Genomic DNA, 24598 nt, shown 5'->3' on the forward strand with positions numbered 1-24598 from the left:
GAATCAGTCCTGATCACTGATGAGTTTAATGGAATTGTCTCACTTGTCTCTTAAGTGCGATGTGACATTCCAGTCAGCTGTTCAGGAAACAGGTTTTACAGGATCGTGCTTTAAGTTGTTGCTTCTCCAGCAACACGGGGACCAGTTGCCTCACCCTGTCTGTTTCTGTTCTCCTTTTCGTTTCCCTCAGGGGCAGGCACACTTTGCCTGCCTTGCTGTTTAGTAAGAAGTCTCTTGCTATTTCTGAATGCTTGAGGAAATATCTGCCTTAAACATGAATTTTGAGCAGGGGCATGAGCAAACTGTCACTGCCTCATCCCTACTGTTTGGCTCATGTTACTTCTACATAGAAGATGGAAAATACTAATTTTCCCTGCTTAAGGCTACGAGCTGAATTCAACAAGGCCCATATGAAAAGCAATTAAGAGTTATCCCAGTTGCTTCATGTGTGCAACTGTTTCATGTGACAACTACTAACAATTAGCAGATTCTTTCCTTAAAATGTACTCTGTGCTTTTGTGGTTTAGAGGTGCTGCAAAGACACAGTGAAATTTCATTGAAACAGTGGATTATGAGGACTGTGAATAGAAGAACAAAACACTTTCATACAAAAGGGGCCGTTAAAAAGTAGTTATCTAATGAAATGAACTTTTATACTTAAATTTCATTCTACATTTGTAATACGTTTCTATTAGTCTGTATTGGAAGGAACTTGTCCAACATGATGTGAAGCAGGAAGGAAACATTTCACTCTGCTCATTCTAATTTGTCATAGATTTGCTTGAATCCTGCAAGGCTTTGTGCTGTAAGACAAACTTTAAATCATGCTTATGTGTTACATGAGGAGCATCAGCTGTGGCCTGCTGAGTTTGGGAATAGCAGACCTCTGGGACAACACGTTACTGTGCACAAATAAACATTGTGTTCCACAGCAGAATTTTAAACCAAAACAAGTCTTCTCTGGTCTGTTTTCCTAATACTGAGCACATTAAAATGGAAGATAGGGCCATTACAATATTTATCAGGAGAATGAAAATTGATCAGCCTGGTTTCCCTTTTTTTCCCTGCCTTGTGCCATGACCTGTTCGTGTTCTGGATTCATGGGCCCTTCCAGTGCATCTCTCTTCCTCTGCTGCCCAAGCAAACAGCTTGGATTGCTCAGACCTGCACAGTGTGAGCACAGTGGGGCACTCGGAGTGGCAGGAGAGCAATGCTGTGCGTGGGGATAAGGAGCAAAGATGTGCTGTCAGCCATCTTCTTATCTCTGCTTTTTCTGAAATAGAAATCCTTGTAAGTCCTGACCAGGGTACAACAAGAAGATAGAAGGAAGCAAAGCCTACTTTTGTTGAAGAGTTTCAGCTCTTCAACAGTCTCAGTGATCTGCAGTTGGTTGTTGTTTCAGTAATGCCTGGTAGTTTCAGAGAAGAGGAAACCAACAGCACGCCACAGTAGAGCTTTCTGCTCTTGATTGCAATGGAGGGGTGATTGTGATCATCTTGCAGTGTCCTAGGAATGTTTTTCGGAGTCTCTAGGTCATACTTCCAAGATCTCCTAAGAAAGCTGACACCCATGCTTCCACATCTCCTTGGAGGCTAGTTGCTGCAGAGATTGAAGGTGCTGCAGATGAAAAGGGTTATGCTGTGGGGTCCCTGAAAGCCCCTTGTGAAAAATGCCAAGGATTAGACCCCTTGAATTTACATATGAGCTGTGTAGAGTGTGAAGAGTGGGGCAACCAGAGAGAACTTGTCTCAGTAACTTTAGGGACCAGTCAAGCTTTTACCTTTTCAACTGCTTCCTCTTCTATAACAAAATATTTTGGAATATAAATAAGATATAGGCATGGCAAGTTTTTTAATATTCGTCCACCACCGCCTTCTCTCTTTTAGCATCACTTTTTTGATGTTCTGGTCCAAATAAGTCTGATTTTCCAGCGAAATCAATAGGTCTCATGAAAGATCATAGCACTCCCTCCTCCCAAAAGAGTTGCATACTACTTGTGTAATATATCTTGGAGTCTGTGTCACCAGGTGATTAGAGGGCTAGTGCAGATGAGCTCAGACCCTAATAAAACAAGTAGCACAAAAAAAATCACTGGAGAAGTTTGGGAAGTGCTGACCTGAATGTCAGAGTAACATCTCTGGGAAAAGGGTTGCTTTTTCCAAGCAGAAAATGGTTTGGAAGAAAGTGGTGTTGCCATGTGAACGGGACACGCAGCATTATCTCCATGAGCTGCTGTCTAATAGCTTGTGGTTTTCATACTTTTTATTTGAATGACTGTGTTGCAAAAAATTCTTCTTGCACCTCAGTAGGTATTGAAAAATGGGAAACAAACTTGTTCTGTATCCACTAAGTTTTGTTAATTTGAGGGGAATTGCATTTTGAAAAGTAGACTATTACATTTGTAAGACCAAAATCTCTTGTTTTATTATTACTGGAGAGACTGCTGTCCATGCACATCAAGGCAAATCAGAGGCTGTAGGAGATTTGAAAGACTGCCTACAAAGTTGACTGTCTGTTTCCCTTCTAGGTCTCTCATCCTTCTTCCTCTTTCTGCTTCTGTGCCTTTTTTATTTTTCATTTGATTTTCCTCTCTTCTTTTCTCCCTTTTTTTGTGCTCACATCATGTGGTCTTTTTAGACAAGCATCACAGAAAAGTTGTTTTTTAGATTATCAATCTCCTCTTTTTTATTGAGTGGCGTGTAACAGCTAATGTGATTTGCACTTCTATATAGAAGAGAGTATACAGCTCTCTATTATTAGACCCTTCGTACTGGGACTGACATGCAGGTAACTATTAGTCACCAGTGGAGCTGCTAATTATGTAGATTAATTGATCATTTCAATAGGGTTTGTTTTCTCCAAACATGTTTGTGGTTAAAGCAAGGGAAGTCACTGCCTGATTTGCGTTAGCCAATGAGTGTCTCTAGAATAAGGTGCCACCTTGTATGACTCAGGTGCCTGGTTACTAACGCTCAGCTATCCAACCCAGTGCTGATGTGGGACTGCAGGAGCTATTCCTCCTGTCATCGGTCATCGTGCTGAACATGTAACCTGCTGCTGATACCAGCAAGCAAAAGGGAAAAAGGAAAAGAGGAGTATGCACCAGCTGACATGGACCTTGCTCAGGAATAGTTCAGCTTTTAAAGGCTTTTTATTACCAAGCTGTAACAAAGCTGCTTTGTGCCCTAACCAACTTCCCCTCACTCTCTCAGGTGGGTTAGAGAAGTTCTTTCGTCCTTGTTAACTGCACTCTTCAGGGCCCACTCCTTTGTGTGGGAGGCAAATTAGAAATCACTGACAAAAACAGAGAGAAAAGCTCTCTTCCCTTCTTTGCAGAGGTTATGTAGATTATGCAGCAGATTCTGTCTTCTCTGGCTGCCCTTCAGTCTCTCCTGCAGGTATTTCCATCTCTGCTGATGCCTGTGGATATAAAATTCTCTGCTCTCAGTTCAGAAGTGCCTTTTAGCCGGTAGTTGCTAAACCAGTGGAGTTTTGAGATGGAAATCCCTTTCAGTGTTCTTTTCTAAACCCTTCCCACTGCATCAAATAGGTTTGTGGGTGTGTTCAGTGCAAATGCAAGTAGGTCCTCCCAACTTCCAGTAGCCAGAGTTATGCTTTTCAGGCTGATATTCAGATCACTGCCCATTTGTATCTGGCCTAGAGCTTTTTATTGATTTGGCTGTTAAAGCCAGAGTTGTGCAGAGCTGAGAGAAGGGGAAACACGACCTAAGTGAAAAGTTCTGAAATTGCTTTGTCTTTTTATAACCAACTGAAATAAAGTGAACAGGACAGTATATCACAGGCACTGTATGGTGATTTCCATTTCCCTTCCCCACATATCGAGCCCGTTGAAGCTGTCCCTAGCCCCAGCTCATGGCTCTGATGTGGCTCAGCTCCAGCAGCTGTCCCCTGCCTTGTTACTGCAGTCCCTTACTGACACACATCTTGCTGCGGGCCAAGCACGCTGCCCCGGGCGGAACACCTGAATCCTGGAGACACAGGAAACCTTCAGAGGAGCCAGTGGACCCTGCTGTAGTCTGCTACTAGTAACAGATAATTAAAGCTAAAAGCTTCAACCAAGGGAAGACATTTATTGTCAGGCAAAACCCATCAGCTTGTAGGAAGTGTCTTTGGTGCCTGCATACAGCCTGGATATCTGTGGTGAGGAGTTGGTAAGTGTTTACATTCTTTCAGTCTTAAAGGTAATCAGCCACACTATGTTGATGGGAACCTAGAGGAAAAATAGAGAAATCAAACTATTTTCAAACAATTCAAACATAAATCTTCTTTTATCTATGCAGGCATTTCTTCACCGGATCCGACAGAATGCAGTGGACAAAGCTGAGAAGTACATAACAGAGGAGAATGTTAAGGTATTTCTTCTGTCTTCCTTGTTTTCTTGGTAGGGGAAATGATATGCAATGAAAGGCTAGATTCAGGGATATGAACATCAAAGATCCTCTTTTCATATTGATGCTTATTATTAAGCTGATTCCCTGAGGAAAGGAGCTTGTGTTGACAGTTTATCTGTCAATCTGTTTGCCCATTCTTTTATAGTTGTCATCTTCCAGTAATTTTCCATCTCACCGGCTAATTTTAGTAAAATTTGACAATAGTGTAGTGTTGTCAGAAATACTAACTTTTGACAAGATTTGTGAAACGCTGCGTAGAGTACTGAGGGGCCATTTCAATGTCTTTGAGAGGAAAGGCGGGGAATCCACAGCCCTTGTCTGTTTTGTTTGACAGCATTCAGTTTAGCCAATTTGCATTTGCTGTTTTCTACTAACAGAAATTTGATAGGGCTTATAAGAAGGAGGCAAGATTTTTCCTTTATGTTCTTGTGGAAAGGAATTTGGCATTTTGTTGGAGGTCTACATATTGTGAAACCCTTGCATGAGTAAGTTCCTGAATTAATTTTGCACTGGCAATAGCTAAGGGACACAGAGAACCGTGAGGTACAGGCTTCTCTAGTGCCTGTGGGCACAGGGGTACATGTTGTTTATTAATTTCATTAATACACAAAACATTTTCTTGTAGTTATTTGGCTAAAAAACTCACCTTGTGTACATGTGCACATGAGACCAAAGCCCTCTTCATACACAAACACAAGTGAAACCCACTGGTGAGCGGCACAGAGCGCAGTTTGTTTGCTGCTGGATGGTGCTTGACTGCACTTGTGTTTGGTCCTGGAGCTTCAGAATCAGCAGCAGCTTTGCCCCGTAGCCCCGTGGGAGCAGGGCAGCCGCAGGAGGTGTGTCACACCTGCAGTGCTGCTGCAGCTGGCTCCTCTGTTTTCTGTGCCAGGCTCCCTGCATGTGAGCAGGGCTCCAGCCCCACCTTGGCTGTCAGTTCTTCGGGCCAGCAAGGTGTGTGGTATTGCCTGGCTGGCATCAGAAGGGGCTGGGAACAAGACTGCTGGAAGCTTTGTGGAGCTCAGCGGCCTCTTGCTGTCTTCAAATCTGGGAATCTGAAATCCTCACTCTCCAAAAACTCACTGTCCAGTATCTGGAGTAAGTTCAGGGGTGACTGAAGAAAAAAGTTGACAAGTGATTAGTGACAGTAGATTTTGTGTACATAGAAGTGTGCAAAAACTAAGCTCTGCATGAAAATAAACGTACATAACTATTTGTTGATGTTAATGAAAATTATTATGCTATCATTATTCATGTCATCAAAATGAATATTAATTATGACTCACACATAGTAAGATGCAGTGCCTACAAATCCTGTATAGCAGAATTTGTACTTGAAGTTTCTTCAAACTCCTCTGGGGAAGTACCACTTTATTTTTGTGTCATTCTTGAAATGTCTGGGGGATCTTTTTGAGACCACTGTGAAACCTCATTTATTGCTGTTACTACAATACCCAGCTTTCAATAAGAGAACTTCTCTTCAGTAATAAAAGGCTTATGCCTATTTCTGGTGAAACAGAATTACAAGGCACATTTTTCACGTATCCATAGTTCCCAGAGTTAATATTGTCTCCTCCTTCCACCCCCTCCCCCCCCCCCCCCATCTCCTGCTATACCAAATAATTTGTCTTTCCTGCAATTGAAAGATACTTGTCTTTTATTTCCCACTCCTTTTTCCCACCTAGCTGGTAGAGCTAGGAAAAGCAAGGTGGTGTTGGGTTTTCTGATAATCTGCCTGCTGATATTATGTGTCTTGAGTCATCAGAGAACTGAGGTGACCAACAGCAGAAGAGACTATAAAAGTGGTTTGGCAGCTTATGTAAGGAGAAGCCTGTCTTTATTCTCTTTCTTCACGTGCAGAAATGCCTAGAGGAAAATACAGGGCATTCAGGCAGTCGCTCACCTCTGAGCAAAAGGAGAAAGTGGTTTTTAAGATAAGTTGGGTTATTGCCTCCAGTATTATTTTGCAGATTTCTCCTACAGCTGGTGCTAAGCGCCAGAGATTTTGGTAATGTTTTGCCACTGTAGCCCTCCCCAGAAAGGCCACATTCAGTCCTGTGCCAGGCCCAGACTTTACAAATGCACCAGTGGTTTGAATTTATTCACTGCCTCATGTGGGAATAATTCTCCTGATGTGATACTATTGTGTAATGCTCACAGCAGGCACTGCTGTCACTTCACTAATAAAGCAGTTTGAGGGCAGTACAACTTCAGGTGTGCACAAGGCTGTAACTGGATTTGGTACGGGAGAATTTGCAGTCAAGGTCTGTCTGCTGCCTTGATTTTCAAGTGATTCTTACCTGCAAATTCTGCTGCAAGCAGAGCTTTACTGATCACCTCAGAATTCATTAGATTGCACAGATATTCCTTGGATCAAAAACCACCCCTGAAAACTGCTCCTGAAGGATAAAATCATCCCTGACAGATATTTTCTTCTTGCTTGTTAATCCACGTCTGGCAAAGCAGCGCAGGCAAGGGCTACTGCATCAGTACATCACTTTCAGCCGCATGACAGAACACTTGAGGCTCCACTTGAATTAGCACAGGAAGTTTCTAGGGAACAATGAAAGGATCCTAGCTCCCTGGCCTTTTTGTGGGTGCAGAGCCAGTCAGTGCAAATTCAGCGTGTTGGAATCTTTCAGCTTCTTGAGAGCTAGAAAGGAGCTCCGAGGCACAAATGGGCAATAATGATGGTACAGAGCACTGTATCTCAGAATTCTAGAAGGGAGAGGGAAGAAAAGACAAGGAAGATACAACAGGCTCTGCTCTGGACAGGCAGTCAGCTTGAAGGAGGAGTTTGAGAGAAATACTCTGCCCATCCTTGGGAGTAATGGAAGTATGGGGTTAAACCTGGCTACCTGCAGAGAGGAAGGCCTTGAATTCCTGATCTTGTCTACCCATGCTAAACCAGAGAGAAACTGGTTTAAAACCAGGAATTGAAGTTTCAGTCCTAATTTTAGTGATTAGACTTAATTTACAGATTATTGTTTGTCTGAATTGCTCCACATCACCAGCCACCAGGCTGACTCAGTGCTACATCTGCTGAATAAATTCTACGCATAAAGTTGAAGAGTTTAATGTTGCAGTAAGGCATTTTAGGAAGTGTTTGGAGATGTTAGGCGTGATCACTTCCCACAGCAAATGCCAAGATGAAGGCTGGTTCTGGCACGCTGCATACTTTAGGGCCACCCGCTCACTGAGCCAGATCTGAGAGGCTTCTTCCAACGTGAAAGCTTGCTTGACTGCACTGCAGGTCTTCTCTTTGCAAGTGACATAGTTAAAGCAAAGTGATAGAAACATTGTCTGCAACATGTATGTCACTGCAGACTTCAGGATATACTCTGCCCATTTAGCCTTCCCTCCAGTGGCTGCCAGTACTAATGGCTGTCACCTCACATCAGGGCTTCTGCCCACTCTAGGTAGTATTCCATCTCCTACACATGGATTCACACTTTCTTTTCATATTTTGTATGAAAATGACTGAGATATATAATGGGTTTATAGCATCTTTCTCCCTGGCAGTTTATTCCCCATAACACACGTATATTCTAATCACAGGTATCATTTAACTGTCACCATTGCCTTTTCATACAGGGTTGAACGAGGGGCCTCTTCCCCTCTACATGTGCCTTTTGGTGTCACTGACATCAGTGAAAGGGACTCTAAATGCTGCTCTTGAGGTTTGTGAGAAATATACACTATTCTGTACTCTGGGCAGTGTAAGGCTGGATTCCATATGGCAGATTTTGTCTCTTACTTAGAGGTACACTCCTGTGTGTGCTACTTTCAAGTCCCTTTCTTCTAGAAGGGGATTTCTAATGCATGGGAAGAAAAGGCAAACTACTCCCTGTTTCTGTCTCCTGCAAAATGAGTTTGGCCTTGTGGTTCCATTTACCTGTCTGTTCTCATAGGAAGTATTCTCAAGACTTAAAAGAGGTTGCTTGCATTTATCATGCTCAGAGGTCTGCAAAGATAACCTTAATTTACTTCAGTAGCAATAAAGATTTTTATAGGGGGCTAGGAAAGGGGCAAATACAGTGTAACTCATTACTTACCAAGTTCCTGTCTCAGCTCTGCATCCTATCCTGGTAAGTCTCCAGGGTAAGTAGAGCTCCACAGTATTTTGGCATTACTACTTAGCAAAAAACGCTGACATATATTAAAAATGAGCAATGTTTTTCTCCTTATATTTCAGATCTTATTTTCTAATATTGAAGACATTCTTGGTGTTCACAAGGAGTTCCTGGCTGCTCTGGAGTTTTGTTTGCAACCAGAACCCCAGTCCCAGCATGAACTGGGAAATGTTTTCTTAAAATTTGTAAGTACAATGACTTAATGCTATCTGGAAATACAGTTTCCTGTCATAAGCTCTCCAGCCCCTAATCTCTAAGGCAATACTATGACAATGTGTGTCTTGTATGAATGTTGTAGGTAGGGTGAGAAAAAACTTGTGAATGAGGTTAGAACAATGGACACCACATCAAATTGAGCTAAACAACATTGTATTTTTAGAAACTCTTCCCTTTCCTGTTGAATTTTTTCATTTTTTTCTCATCCATCTGATCATATTTTATTGCTGAAAATTTGTCTGCTTTTGTTCCAGAAGTTTCAAAAAAGCAGCACAATTTCAATGCCTCAGAAACAGTACTCCTGCAGGTGCTTGTCTGGTGTTGCAGGCAGGGGTGTGTGAGGTTCATGCTCCCTGCACAAGCAGCCCTTGCAGCAGCCTGGGTGTCCGTGCAGCCCTTGCAGCAGCCTGGGGTCGTGGGTTGCAGCAGCCGCTCGCTGCGCGTCCCGGTGGGGCTCGGGAGCTTTCCTCACAGCACACGCTCTTGCTGTTTCACCCGGGGAAACTGTGGGGAGCGTTTCTTTGGTCTTTCGTCTTGGGCAGGGTTCTGTTGTTGCAATATGCTCAGAAGAAGTGCTGGAACTCCCTCAGTGCTGCTTTTTCAATATAATCAAATCATAGTGAGTCCTGTGCAGAGCTTGCAGTGAGGAACATAAGGCCCCTGAATCTTGAATGTATTGGTGTATCCACTGTTGTGGTCACCTGGCAAGGTCATTTCTGGTCCTGATTACAAGTACAGTCTTGTCAGCAGCTGGATGTTAGCAGAGGTGCCTTTCTTTAGAAACTTAATGTTAAAAATACTTAAAAATTTGGTGAATAGCTTGAGAATTCTTGAAGCACTGTTTTATCCAGACACTGTATTTTTCTAGTGGACCGTGTTTTCTCTGTGTATCGTATATCCTTGTAGCAATCCCCTGATTCACCATGTGGAGTTCCATCAGACTGCAGTGCTTGGGTCCTCTTGATGAGATTTGTGTGTCCTTAATGTCCTCTAGTCTGCATAGGCTCAGACTCTTCCTGGTCTGTCTTGGCCTAGAAGAGCCTTTATTGGCAATGATCCACCAGCCTTCAGAACCAGAACGCTGCTTTTATAGAACCATGGAATCATCAAGGTTGGAGAAGACCTTTGGGACCATCAAGTCCCATGTCAACTCAGCACCACCACCATGTTCACCATTACACCCTGTGCTCAAGTGCCACACTGACACCGCTTTTGAATACACCAATGGCTGGTAGTTATGGGCCCAATATTGTGCCAAGGACCTCTAGTTCAGAAGGATTCAAGTCTTAAGTAACACCTAAAGCAAGCAAGCAAGCAGATTTTGCAACTCCAAAAAATAAATTAATGCACATTGTCTTTTTGAAGTATTTTAAGAGATGATGAAATGTGCTTGCTCTGATATTCAGGTGTGAAAAATTGTTTTCCTTCAGAAGACAGACATTGTCTGTCCTGCTGTACTCCATTTGGTCAGGTGATCAGAAATTCATTATCTGATGGTAGGTGCTAGAGTTTATTCTGGAGCTGCGGTGCAGTGTGACTGTAACAGATGGTACAGAACATCCTTGAAAATTAATTCCAAATCCCATGTACAGCCTTAAACAAAAAAAGCATGTGGGACGTGTTTCTAGTATCAGAGAGGGCACATGTATGGAGACCACACCTTGTAAGCACAGGCTCGCTTTTGCAGGGCAGAAAAGGGTGTGACTGTGTGTGGAGCAGGAGGGCAGAGCATTGCCTGAGCCTTTGTTTCTGATATTGCTATATTGCTAGAGGTTTGGGGATGTAATAGCTAGAATCTTGTTCTAGGAAATGTGTGTTATGCTCATTTTTTGGAGCAGTGTTGCATGAGTGATCAGTTTTACTGTCTAAGTCACCGAGGATATTGTTTTGTTGAGAATTTTGTCTTCTGTTTATGTTTTTGATGTTGACAAGGCTGGTTTCAGCCTGCTTTGAAACACGAAAATGCCATGCCTTGTTAAAAAGATGTCCAAATAAAATGTTGCAGTTTTCCAAATGTCTTATTTACTTTTTTCTAGTCAAAACTGTTTTCACATTTGCATTAATTTGTGGGCAGTACTAATGGATCCAAAGTAACATATTTGGAGAATAAACAAATGGTTAAAGACTTAATTTAACCAAACTGAGAACAGCACAGTCTTACTTCTGTCACCAAAACAGGAGGTCTAGCTGTGTATCCAGCATATTTACTGAGTAAGAAAGTGCCATTTTTATCTGGTCACATCTCTGACCATAATTGCACTTTAACCTAGAGCAACTGCAGGTTCAGAATTCCTGAGCTAACATCTGTAATTATGTAACTGATAATTTCCTCACCAGGCTATGGGAGCGCCTAGGACTGAGTATCATCCAGAGAGAAAATGAAACACTTCAGACATGGAGTAATTTTAAACATAGTTCTCATATTTGTGGGTCGACGGCATGGGGTACAGCTGGGAAAGACTTGAGGAAAGCAGTCTGCTGTGTGCATAATTATTGTACTGTCTTGAGCTTTAGCAAAAGGATATTGTCATCATCTAAATATAGCCTCCCAAACTCCAGGCACTGAAAGCTGCAGTCAGAAACCTGAGCAGTGACATTTTATGTGCACGAATGTAACGGATGATTCTGTGTTAATGGCTGCTGTTTTTAGTATCAAGCATGGTGCTTGTGTGCATCCAGGGAGTTGAGGAGAAGTGAGCAGAGACGTGGGAAAAACTTCTATGCCTGTTTTACTCTGTAGCTCTCCTGTTCTTATGGTTGACAACAATCCTGTTGCCTTTTTTTCTATTGTACTGTGGACCCAGGCCTGCCTTTTCCTGCATCTGGTGGTCAGAAACTTTTGTTTCTTTGCAGCTTCCCAGTATTGCACCGCAGTAGCAACATGAACAGCTGCCGATGAAGGATAAAAGTCCTGAACATCTGCATTCCAGCTCTTTGCACTATACCCTTTGTGGCTGTTGTTTATTTGCTTTGTACCATCGTTCTTGTGTTTGGACATACATCTCTTTATTCTCAGTTCTTTCTTTTGAAGTACAAGGAAAGGAAAAACTAATTAAACCAAACCCAAAAGCATTTTACAGACTCTGAACATGTAAATCTACCATTGAACATCTGACCAGAATGTCAAATTCTCCTAAACTGACATAAATGCAATTTTTTTCCTTATGACAAAAGCGAAGGGAATACCTTTGTAGCTGTAGCCCCATGGTTTCCTGCTAGTAAACTCCTTCAGCTGGCAGTAGTTTTTTGCTTGGATCACTGTGAGCAGTCTTAAAAGTACCTTCAGCTGCCACAGGAAGCTCTAAGAATGCTAGAGCTCCAATCAAAACTCAAAAAAACCCAAAAAAACAAAAACAAACCCAAAAAAACAAACTTCTAAATTCTGGGGAGATTAAAAGGTTCAAATAGAATGTTTTCAGACCAGAATCCTGCTGTGAATGCAACAGATAACTCTGGAAGGCATTGACTACATGGCTTGGTGCTCTGAAATGGTAGCTCTGGAAAGCCTCACATATTACCCTGCAGAGTGCCACACAAATGCTTTGAAATTATTTTTGATATGCAAACTAGCTTGTCTGGGTGCCTCCACATGGTGCTCCATTATGGCATAGAAGCCAAGCTGAACCAGGAAATGTAAGTGCTATCATGAGAAGCACTCAAAAATTATGGTTTTTTTTTTTTGCTTCTGAATTATTCATTTTGCCTAAAGCCTAATAAACCTCATTTTTTTCTAGTGACTGCAATACTGGAAGCTCTGAATTTAGCTGCTGAAAGTTCAGCCCTTCCTACCAGCTTTGAGAGGATCAACTCACCCCTTGCCATATCTGCTCAGGCATGGAAATAGTTGCTCCTGCTTCTTTAGTGAATCACTCCAGTGTTTCCAAATATCTAGTGTTTGCAATGGGTTCAGCATCTCTGATCATTTTAGATAGAAGGAGTTGCCCTGTCTTTGAATCTGAAGATCAGTACAGCAGAGCTTTCTGACCCTGACCTGCCAGCTGACCTTCATTTCTTACCAGGGGATTTCATATTCCAGCATGTGCTGGTGGCTGTGACATGTCCCAGTTTTAGTAGCTCAATCTAGTTGTGAAGCTACCCTTCCCTTCCTTTAGTATCTGTAATATGTTGGTTATTTGGCGTGTATTTGGTGAAATTCTTCCAGTTGCAGAAACTATTATATATATCTGTTACGTTTTTTCTGCTGCTTGTTTCAGAACACAAAGTAAATCAGCCAGCCTACTGGCTCTCACCCTTGAAAGGCAGGGGTTTTCCAGCTGACTGCTTTTTGTTATAGTTCCCCTCCAGATCTCAGAGCTTATTTCAGGCCTTGGCTCTTCCCAGCCACCTGGCTTTCTTCCTCCTGCAGGAGTGGTGAGCCCCCTTGCTTCTGGCTTTGTTTTACTTCCAGCTTTTATGGAATATCCTGACACACATGCAAGTATTCCCAAGATAGCAAAATCCCTTCTTTCAGGAAAGAATACCTATGATCTCAGTGAAGCATTAAGAGGAAAAGTGCTGAAAGTCTCAGTGCTCAGAAAAGTCTCTGTTAACTTGCAACAGAGTAAATCAGGAATCAGTGAGCACCTGTACTCACATTACGAGTGTCTTCCTGAAAACTCCAGTGCTAATGCCACTTGGAGTCCACTTCTCTTTATAAAGAATTTGGTAGCAGAGGGCGGTAAAGTAATCTCTCCAGTGGTGTCTGAGACAATAAGTTACTTTGTTTTTCCTTGCAGAAAGACAAATTCTTTGTGTATGAGGAGTACTGTAGCAACCACGAGAAAGCACTCAGACTGCTGATGGAATTGAACAAGATCCCCACAGTAAGAACATTCCTTCTGGTAAGCACCTTCTCTAGTCCTCTTGACAGAATGCTCTGACTTTGCCCTGTGCTCATAATAACTTTTAGGTATCCCAGGAATGTTGGGCATTTTGCAGGTATTACCCATTGCAGGTAGGGAGCACTCAGGGTGGGTGGGTACTGAAATCACTGAGTTGAGGCACAGAACTGAGCACTACAAGCAGGAGTAATAGCAGTGGAAACAAGGAAGATTTTCCTTTTTAAAAAATCAATTGAAAAAACAAGCACAGATGATGAAAGGAGTAATGCAGTAAGTCAGCAGCAAGACTGAGGCTAGTTCGCATTGGATTTGGCTTCCTGCTCAATGCTCTGATCAACTTACCATTTGCAGGCTCATGAGAAAAATGTGACCTGCTTCTGACACCCTTTACTCAATGAGTCCAGTTGTGGGCAAGAAACGTAGTCTGGATGAATTGTTTTGAGTGCATCATTTCTGCTTAGATCAAAAGTAACCTAACTCCCATCCAAGGAGGGACTGTGGCCATACATCCTTCACACACCCCTTAGAGGCTGGGCTGGAGGGAGAAACAATCAGTGGGCACCGTCTTCTACCACTGCATTCCTTACTTTTTCTTTCCTTTTTTGGTTGTTTCTCCTCCTTACTTTCACCCCAATTCTGCTTGATTTTTGAATGTCTTGTTTCCTTGGCTATGGATGAGTGACATTTTTAATGGGGTTGGCACACAGGTGAGGGAATAATTTGTCACATCAGCTTTTTTCCTAGTAAATTCTATGAAGTGAAATAAAGACTGTCTTTCTGGCAAAGGACCTGCTTTTCTTTCTGGTTTTTTTTTTTTTTTTTTTTGCTTGCTGTGAAAGTTCTGTTCTTTCCCAGTGTAGTATAGCAAAAGAAAACTTCCATATAAACATGAGTCACAAGCAGGGCCAGAGCATTACTTTAGCCACAAGATACAGGCCTCAGAGGGAGCCTACCTTCGTTAGGCAGATTCTCTTTGTCATGTCTGAATTGTATTGAACCTTATCAAACCGTTACTTTGAATTACTAAATGACCCTTACCTTGTTCATGAGGTTTTTCTGGGTGCTTCTGGTGAGGGAAACCAATGAGAAGGACGAGGGAAGGTGCATGTAAACACAGTCCTTCCCAACCTTCAGAATGTTCTCCACTTCCACTGGATTGACACAGTTTTCTGTTTGTGTTAGAGACAGCAGTGGCAAACTGATTACGAAGGGCATCAAAGATGTCACACTGTCTGCTGTGGCTTGCTGCAGCACCTGAATCACAGAGACTCCTAAAATGGCAGAAAGTATGGGAAGAAGGACTGCACTGATGGGTCTGCTGAGCTGTGGTGCTGTGGTTTCTTCAGGCCTCCCTTCCCTTCTCTGACTCCCAAACCAGAGCTACAGTGCTACTGTGCAGAGAAGGCAGCACTAGAGCACAAAGCTTTACTTGTGAGGATAGATTTGGCCCAATTGCCCCCTCACAGCTGCTGAAACATAGAATGTGAGAATGTGTTTGAAAAGTCAGTAAGTGTTAAAGGGCAGTTTTGAGCCCAGAGCTAGAGAGAGGGCTGAAAGAAGAGATGGCAAGGATTGAATCTCTTGAGACTTGGAAATTGGACAGGGAACATTGTGAGCTGAGTAGCCAATGCCACAGATCTAGAACAGCCCGGGGGCAGGTTATTTTACAGACAATTGTCTATAATACTAGTCTATAATACTAAAAATACTAGTTAGGACTAAGGAAATTTAATGTATGATGTCTGTGAACATGCCTTGAAGAGAAGAATTGAAGAGCTATAGCCAAAAAGCTCACTAAATTTCAGAATGTGTCTGAGCCACAGCACGTATTTCACAGGGGAAGATAGTACTGGTGATGCCCCAAGCAGGCACTTCTTGGCTGAACTGCATTTAAAGTTCAGCTTCTGTGTGGACAGGACAGGTTTGGAGTGACTTTTGGAGCAAAGTCCATATTCATGGTTGAGCATAGGAATGTGGACATAGTTTATCTGAAAAAGACTTGAAATCCACCTGACTACCTGTCTCTGGCAGCAACCAATAGTAGAATCATCAGGAAATGTGTAAAAATCTTACTGTAGGGCAGTATTGATTCGTCACAAAGATTACAGATTATTGTTACAAATTAAGGACAGATCAAGGACTAGAAGGGTTGTTTTTTTTCCCAGTGTCATCTCCTATTCTTAAATTCCCTTTCTATATCAGTCCTGAGAAATGGATTTCCATAATCTGTTGAGAAGTTTCATATGTGCTGGTTAGCCAGCCAGTGTGCCCAGACTGTTTGTCCAGCTGTGCTTAGGCATAATGTTTTACGAGAGAATTGGTGGATATTATGCAGATGACTAATTTGTTTCAATTCCAGTTCAGACATAGGAATTGTACTAAAGTTAATTACATTATTACTAGTTAGTGGGCTTTATTTTAACCTTCAAGAGTTTTCTGGACCAACAGTATACAACTGTACATAGAGAACAAAATCAACAGGTCGTATCTGTTGTGGGGGTAAATTGGATTATTTTAGGTAATGGTCCATCGAGGTTTGCTATTTGCGATTGTATTGTTAGGATGGTTTTTGAGTCACCAGCTTCTCTGAGAAGATACCATTCTGCACAGCCATTGTTACCCACAGCAAATTTTCTTTTGCTGATGCCTGCAGGACTTTGCAGACTTGATGGCTGTATGTCAGTGGTGAATGAAGTGCCATTTCCTATACCTTAGGTGGGGTAAAGTGCTTTCTCACCATAAGGCATGTTTTAGAAATACAAAATTGTGTCAAAAATAATCTGAAAGCTTTGTGTCTGAGGTAACATTTGTTTCTTTTTTTGATTATAGGGTTGCATGCTCTTGGGAGGCAGAAAGACAACAGACATTCCACTAGAGGGTTATCTACTGACTCCAATTCAGAGAATTTGCAAATATCCTCTTCTGCTCAAGGTAAACCAGAGAAAGTATTTCTCCAGATGATTGTTTTATTCTTGGAGTGATTCTGCAATTTTTTAGTCCTGACTTTTGTTGCCACTATTGCTTCCCTGATTTAGACTTCTCAAAGTTGGATCTTCTCTGAAGAAAATGGCTTTTTATGGGTACAGGCAAAAAGCTGCCTGATGCTGGCAGTCTGCTAAATCCTGTTATGGGTAGAGCAGACAGGGTGACTTACTCACTAACCAAGCTTTTTGACTTCAGTGCTCTTCAGATGTTTATTAAGGCTTGTGCAGGCTGTTTCAGCCACTTCCTGTAAAGCTGTGTTCAGCTAGAATTTTGCCTGTGTTGCGAGGGACTGGATGGCTCTGGGGACTCTTAATGGGATATGTTTTTCATTACAAAGTCTCTAGTTTGATGGTGAGGAGGTCAGCAATGATAAATCTTCTGACAGCTGTTTGGCAGCTTGTTTGAAAACTCTTTGGTTGTCTCAGATGAGTTCCCAATCCAGAAATGACTATGGTATGTGGCACTGATTGGCTCCCTTGCTAGTATTCTTCCCATAGAAGATAAAGTGTAAAGTACCTGAAAAGAGCTAACTTGACTCTCATCCTTTCTGCTCCGGGCTGGGTCACCTGACTGGTGGGGACAAGAAGAGGGGAAAAAAGAAAGCAGTTTCTGGGAGAGCTGGCATCCCCCAGTGGCTTGGTATGTACTCTGTGGTTAGCAGCCATCAATCTTCCATGATGTCAATCTCTTCCTCAGCCAGAGTCACACTGTGTTTACTAAAAGAAAAGTAATTAGAAAAAACCCACAAATACTTTCCCTCATATTTTGAAAGAAAGGTACTTTTACGAATTGTGGAAGAAAGTAAGAATTCTGTGATGAATGGATGTCAAAACTCCTGGGAACCAAACATCCTTTCTTTGAAAGCCAAAGCCAATACCACCAAGATGAAGACTGAAACAGAGTTTCTTGCTTTCAAGCTACAGTGGGGTAAATATGAATTTGCCCTTCCTGTGCCTACCCTTGGCTCTGGGGCAGCTGACCCAGACCCACGTGTACCTGTTGAACAAACAGCCTTGCAGGGAGGGGCCGTGACTGAGCATCTTGTGGGATAGCATTCCATTTTGCTATGGATTTCTTCTTGTATACAGGATGATAAAGATCACACCCTAGTTGAAACTTCCTGGACAGGAAATAAAAGTTTTAAGAAAAAGCAAAGAGGAATTAGGTTTTCAGTAGGTAACAAATCTACCTTAGTCAGTGAGATAATACCATAACACTAGGTGTTGTTCAGCTCAGAAAATAGCAGTGACCATTATAAAGTGGGGTTGATTCTGATTCTCAAAGGTAGTGAATTCATAGCAAATAAGATGTGTCTCATTCAAGACTTATTTGATAGTTGCTAGCATGAAATTATCAGAGCAGATACAAATGTCTCAGACATGAGAACGCTTAAGGGAAAACACAGCCGGATTCTGTTTGTGCTGGCCAGGAAAATGGAGTTCTCCAAGCAAGAAAAAAAATAGATAGGTTTTAAAATAGCACAATCTTCAAATTAAGTGTTTGCTCTCCCTTTGCTGCTGAACTTCAGTTATGGCTCCTGAAATAGCTCTTTTTTATTAATGGGGATTAGATTTTACTTTATCTTAATTCCCAGGGCAAATGGATACTATTGTATTCCAGGTGATGAGGGAAGTCTTAGACCAAAGCTAGCCTACTTTCCTCTTTTACTTTGTTATTAGCAAGAGTTTGTGAACATCCAGATTGTCTGGTAACTTTGATATGACCTTGTCTCATGTAGGTATTTAGTGCAGCTGTGTAGGTGGGTTTGATAAAGCTAGTATGCACAAGATAATTCATACTTGCTTGTGTTTGAAAGTAAACTGAAGTAGTATGGTAATGCGCATATTTTACATTCTGTAACTACTTTTTATTAATAACGTATGTGTGTGTGTGTGTTCTTCTTCAGAACAATAGAATCTGGCATGGAATTGATTTGAGTTACTTAATTAAGACTAATACACACAGTAATTTCCAATGAAATACGGCGTCCTGCAACAGGTGGCCTTATGTTTTCTCATGCTCTGATGAAGCTGTTTGAGTTTTTTTAACTAACAAATGATGGAGACAGAACAATGATTCAGATGATGGTGGCCAGTATGTTTCAATTTTATGTATAGTTTCCCAGGTTTTGTGACAGACATTGCGGGTTTGAAGTGCCTGACTGTAAACAGTTTTTGTTTGGGGTTTTTGGTTTGGGAATTTTCCCTGGGGGGAAGGGGGAGAGGGTGGGATGTTTTATTGTGGGTGGGGCTTTTTGGGGTTGGGGTTGGGTTTTATCATTTTTATTGCTTTTTCTCTGTCTAATTTGCAAGCCTTTTGTGTGGTTTGAAGGATGGGACTCAAATTTAGCTATGACATTTCATAATCTCTGTACAAATAGAGAAATAACAATATTAGTATTTTTGCCCCAATGCAGTTCTTGTCTGCTTCAGACAGCATGCAAGAACACTAGTGTAGAATTCATCAGTCAGTAAATTAGTTCCTTTTAACTGAGACAGGGGCTTGGACTAGGCTCAAGCAAAATGAAACTGTTGGCTGTGATCGGCATTGGTTTTTGGGAAGAAAGAAGGTAGCAGAGGTAAAGGGACACCCAGGATGAGTGGTTGGCTGGAGAACTTGCTGAGCAGATGCTTCCAGCGTGGGGGTTTGAGTGAAGGCAGCTCTGTCTCACCCGTGCTAATTGTGGGACTCTATTAACTAGTCTCAACTCTATGCTTAAGAATAGAAGCAGCTGTTGTGTAAACCAGTCTCTGAACAAAAATAGTATTTTCCCCTTAATAAAGAGCATTTCTGTCAGCAAGAAGCAAACCCTGGGGCAGTGGTAATCATGGGTTAATCACACCATCGTGTGGGGATTAGGCACAGTCACTTCTGTCTCCTTCCTCTGGCCAGGAGGAATGTGCAGCACATGACAGCCGCACCCACTGCTCCTGAGAGCCCAGAGCTCACAGGGCTTGGACCTTGCCTGAGGTCTGGTCTGTTGACAATTTGCTCAGACTCGAGCCAGAAATGCACATTCCACCGCTGATCCATAAAAAACATCTGAGTGCATACAACTCCATCGGCGATTAGGACAGTAATTATGTATTGCTTCATATGGAGAAGAGTTTTTCTGGCCCTGGGAGGGGCAGAAAAACCTATATGCAGAGAGGAGTCACCAGAGTCAGAACCCACTGGAACGGAACGCCCGGCAGTGAGGCACACACAGGCCTTTATGAATCACTGCCTGCACTTGGAAAGGGAAAGATGGAAAGCCACTGGTGTGCATGCAGAACAGGATGAAGGAAGCTTACCTTATTGCCTCCCTCATCTCTCTATTCTTCTCATGGCTGTTCAAGGAACAGAACCTTCTATTTGGCCATAATTGAATATATTTATCTTTGGAGGATTGGCTTTTTCTCCCTCCCTTCCCTCCTTCAAGAAAAGTTGTGTTGCTCTTAGACTCATGACATTGTGGGGTTGAAATCCAGCTCTATGTAGCATAATATTAAAAATTGTCTATTCCCTAAAGAGCTCTAAGAAGCGCTGTCAATTTATAAATCATACTTTTGTCTTCCACACACATATATAATCACAAATAACTGCTATTTATAAAACCAGAAACATGTTTTTATTGCATTCTAAATTAGCATATGTTGTAGGTTCAGTGGCATACTGAAGCTAATCTATTTTATCTGATCCACCATTGCTTGTTAAGTGTTTACCCTGCAGAGAAATTGACATAAATTACAAGTTTTAACAATATGCAGAATAAAAAAAACAAACTATTGTGATGTGCAGGTACACACAGGAAGTCTGATGTATCATTTATTTTCTGGTTAGTACAGGTAAATATTACAAACTGTAAAATACAAATATAAAACTCCCAGGAACATGTATGCTTACAGAAAAGGGGTTTGGGGTTTTGTTGCCTTTTCTTTTTTTTCTTTTTTTAAGGATATTTGGAGCTGAACTGTTGATTAACTTTGCTTTTTGAACTGATAAACAAAGGAGTATATTGCCTTTTGGTATCTCTTTGAAGCTGTGCTGCTCAGCAGACCAGTGAGGGCCTGCTCTGAAGCCAGGTCAGTGCATGCCCAGGGCTGTGGCGCAGAGCAGGGCAGCCTGGCAGCAGGGATCTGCCCCAGTCCGTGCACAGTGACAGCATCCCTTGTTAGGCCATGTCTGAGTGTCCTCAGGGGAATAAAGATAGGAGGAAGGATTTCTTCAAATAAAGGAATATGTAACTTTCAGCTGCGAAGTGTGTTTGCTGTCAGATTGAAGTGCACAGACAGTATTGTATAATGAGGGAGCACATGGGGAGGGATGTCAGAGATTTCTTAAAAAAAAGAAAATAAAGAAAAGTGTCTTTTATGAATTATTATTAGAAACTCACGGCAATAAGTAGTTTTCTACAACTGGCAGCAGCCTTATTTCCTGACTCTATTAGCACAGAAGTTGCAATACAGGAGATAGCAATTCCAGACCGCAGTATCTGTGGGCTTTGTGGAGGACATGGCTTATCCAGGTACTGCCATTTGAGCTGTCTTTCAGCCGCCTTTCAAAATGTTGTCAAATGCTCTTACAGTTTACACATCATAAATGTGTCATTAAAAGAAATAAGTACCCAGAGCTCTCTCCCTGTGTTTCAGAAGTACCAAGCTCTGTTCTTTTGGGAAGTGGCAGTGTCAGGGTAGCAAGGCTTTGCCTTGGACAAAGGCTGTGGAGGGGCGAGTGCCAGTCCCAGCCAGTTCCCAGCCTTCTCTCCTGCCCCGGGTGCGACTGCCATGGGAAGATGCTGTTTGTTGCAGCAGGGCATGCTGTGAATGAAGAGATCTTTCTCTGTGTTTTGGGGATATTTTTGAATAGGATGTTTAGACAGTGCTAATGTGTACATCCCTGTTCCCAGTGCAGCATGGGTGACACTGGAGCTGCAGAACTTCACTGATTTTAGTGAGAGTAATCTGTGTTAAGTCACAGAGTGATACCAAAGCGTAACACCTGTCTCCTGCCTTTGCTTTTTGAACAATTACTTTTCTTGGCCTCACTTTCAGCAAAAGTAAAGACTTGCACAGGGAATTTCATTTGATATCAACTGACATTTGTAGCAGTGAGCCTCCTTTTCCTGTGCATCTGTTACTCTGTAAATCACAGATGGGTGGAAACAATCTAGCTCCATTTAGATCACAGTAGTGGGCAGGCTTTCTGGCTGTATCCAAATTCATTCTTGTATCTCTTGCAGAATGATGCAATTCAGCAGCACAGGACTTTAAAACAACCAAATAACAAATTGGGGTGAAAGATAGTGAGAAAGATAAGTATTTCAGTCTTAAATACCATATTCTGTATCAAGGTTAAATTACCAGCCATATTTTAGATTTCTTTAATGTATTCTTATTCAATTGTGGCTGACTATGAAATACTACTGGTCTAAAAAAAAGATGAATTATTAGTTGACAGTGGTTGCCCCTTTTGCCAAACTCAGTAACATTGTCAGGTTCTGAGTTTTGCCTCTGGTGTTTTTCAGTGGACAGGGCTTAACTGGGCTGTTGTGCTTTGACACAAGCAGAGGCTCTTACAGACTCCTTCAGAGCAGAGGTTCTGTTTGTCTCAATGTCAGATGTCAGGACACATGCTCCAGCCTTCTAGACATACAAAGTAACCACGTCTGACACAGCAAAACTTACTTTTCTTGAGCTCTCTTAATGTAGCATATTTAACATCAGCAATTGCCTCATTTATTTAACAGCATTCATATTCTATTAACCCTGTACACATGAAGAATAGAGAACAGCATCTGCAGTAAAATTCTCTTTAGTTTTGCAGTGGCTCTGGAATTTTCCTGCAGGATTGCCTGCCAATGCTCATACCTGTCCATAAACCACTCCTCAGTTTCCATGTTTTCTGTTTTTTTTTTTTAAAGGAATTAGCTAAGAGGACTCCCTCTAAGCATCCTGATCACCCAGCTGTCCAGAATGCACTGCAGGCAATGAAGACAGTCTGTACAAATATCAATGAGACCAAGAGACAGATGGAGAAACTGGAAGCCCTTGAACAGTTGCAGTCCCACATTGAAGGATGGGAGGTAAGATGCAGGACCAGCAAGCTCCCTGGAGGCTGTTAACTGCACAGTTTAATGACTCATGTTGTGTACAGGGATTTATTTGTTTCTCTTGTGATGTGTAAACTCTTGAAGGTGCAGGCAGCATCACTCAGAGGAATTTAGAATTTAATGAGTATTTTGTGTGTGCAGGCTGGTGCTAAATTGTAGCAGAACAAGCAAATTATTGAAGAAAGGAGGATGTAAGAGCTAGAATGGAACTGACATTTCTAATGGGCCGATCTCACTTGAAAGGGTGAAAAACTTATGAGTGTATCAGTTATTTCACAGTTTAATGGCAGATAAAATAAGGGCGTGTTTGTAAAAGACCTTAATTGTGCACTCATAAAGGAAAGTTAATCTCTCTTTTTTATGTTTCAGGGGTCAAATCTGACAGATATTTGCACACAGCTCTTGCAGCAAGGGACTTTGTTAAAAATCTCAGCTGGAAACATCCAGGAGAGAATGTTCTTTCTATTTGATAATCTCTTGGTCTACTGCAAGAGAAAATCCAGGTGAGTCCCTCTGTATTTTCAGTTTTACCATTCAGAAGATTCTGCTTTAATAGTCATATCTCAGATTGATTTATTAATATATATGTTAGACTGTTTGCTTATGTGTTGTAACAGTCTTAATCCTAATTGCAGAGTTACTGGGAAAAAAGCATCTAAAAGGACAAAGTCAATCAACGGGTCCCTTTATATCTTCAGGGGCCGAATAAATACCGAGGTCATGGAAGTAGAGAATGTGGAAGATGGAACAGGTAAATGACTAAATATTGCTTTTAAAAGCACAGCAAATTCAGACCTTGTGTTGGAAGGTGGTGCAAAAGTACTTGTCCATCTCCTTTAGTGAAATCTGAAGCAATTTATAAAACTTGTAGCCACCTTCATTATTGGACCAACTTATGTGGTTGATAGACTGGAAATGCTTTCAGGCACTAGTCCTTCCTTCTGAAATGACTTTATTAAAAGTATGTGTTCCCAGAAGCTTGTCTGGTTTTGGTCCTATTCCAAGTTAATTTAATAAAAAAATTTCTTCTTTCCTTTTTTTTTTTTTTTTTTTTTTCATCTTTAGCCATTAAAGCTAAAATAACAGAAATTCTCGATCTTCTTCTCATTTAGAATGCTTCTAAATACTAGTCTTAGTATCCAAATTAGTACAAATTAGTAGCATGGGATGTGACCACGAGCAAAATATGGGAATGGCAGTTCTGTTATGATTCTTGTATCCTGACACAGCCAAGGAAGACTGGGTGGGTTTCTGATTCCGTCCACAAAGGCCACACCACTGCTGCCCCTATTGTAACAAGCCAGGAAGTATTATTACGTCCTTGAAACAGTCGACACATAAAGAGTTTCCATGTTCTGGGGACTGAAATTCTAGCAGTGCAGGAAGATAACGTGTCCCCAGAAAATTCAGAACAAATACCCTGAGCAAACATAGACTCTTCCACTGATGGCCTTGTACTTAAAAGACTTTAGTCCTTCTTCTGAGGTGAAATCAGCAAGTGTCACTCTTAGGACTGAAGCATTCAGTCAGTTTGAACAGCCTGTTGATACTTGTATTTCCAGAGTGGTAAGTGCAGCTGGTTCCATGGGCAGTCGGTAAGGAACACCTCAGGAGTCAAGGTCTTCAAAGACGATGATTTTACTGAAAGTGTCCCACACTGGTTTGGTTAAAGGAGCGGGCTTCCTGCTCACCGTGTGCTTGTGCTTGGGTCTTTTGCAGCAGATTACCACAGCAACGGCTATACGGTGACAAATGGCTGGAAGATTCACAACACAGCCAAAAACAAGTGGTTTGTCTGTATGGCCAAGACTGCCGAGGATAAACAGAAGTGGCTGGATGCTATAATCAGGGAAAGGGAGCAGAGAGAGAGTAAGTGGATGATGTGTTTTGTACTGCACTTGTAGGACAAATGTATATGTA

The 24598-nt window shown here is 41.8% G+C and overlaps 1 protein-coding gene across 3 annotated transcripts in view; it reads left to right on the forward strand.

Moving 5' to 3' along the window:
- The window catches only part of PREX1 (phosphatidylinositol-3,4,5-trisphosphate dependent Rac exchange factor 1), a 99736-nt gene that overhangs the window by 36501 nt on the left and 38637 nt on the right, over nucleotides 1-24598 (forward strand). For 2 of the 3 annotated variants that reach the window (XM_030288352.4, XM_030288353.4), the window contains exons 2-9: nucleotides 4302-4373; nucleotides 8608-8730; nucleotides 13498-13602; nucleotides 16432-16533; nucleotides 22490-22651; nucleotides 23048-23181; nucleotides 23314-23429; nucleotides 24398-24547. In XM_030288352.4, coding sequence (XP_030144212.4) covers nucleotides 4302-4373; nucleotides 8608-8730; nucleotides 13498-13602; nucleotides 16432-16533; nucleotides 22490-22651; nucleotides 23048-23181; nucleotides 23314-23429; nucleotides 24398-24547 — 964 coding nt within the window. The remainder of the gene's footprint in view (nucleotides 1-4301; nucleotides 4374-8607; nucleotides 8731-13497; nucleotides 13603-16431; nucleotides 16534-22489; nucleotides 22652-23047; nucleotides 23182-23313; nucleotides 23430-24397; nucleotides 24548-24598) is intronic. The other variant, XM_072917196.1, reaches the window with a different exon arrangement.

The sequence above is a fragment of the Taeniopygia guttata genome, chromosome 20 (genome assembly GCF_048771995.1).
Source record: "Taeniopygia guttata chromosome 20, bTaeGut7.mat, whole genome shotgun sequence".
Classification (NCBI taxonomy): domain Eukaryota; kingdom Metazoa; phylum Chordata; class Aves; order Passeriformes; family Estrildidae; genus Taeniopygia; species Taeniopygia guttata.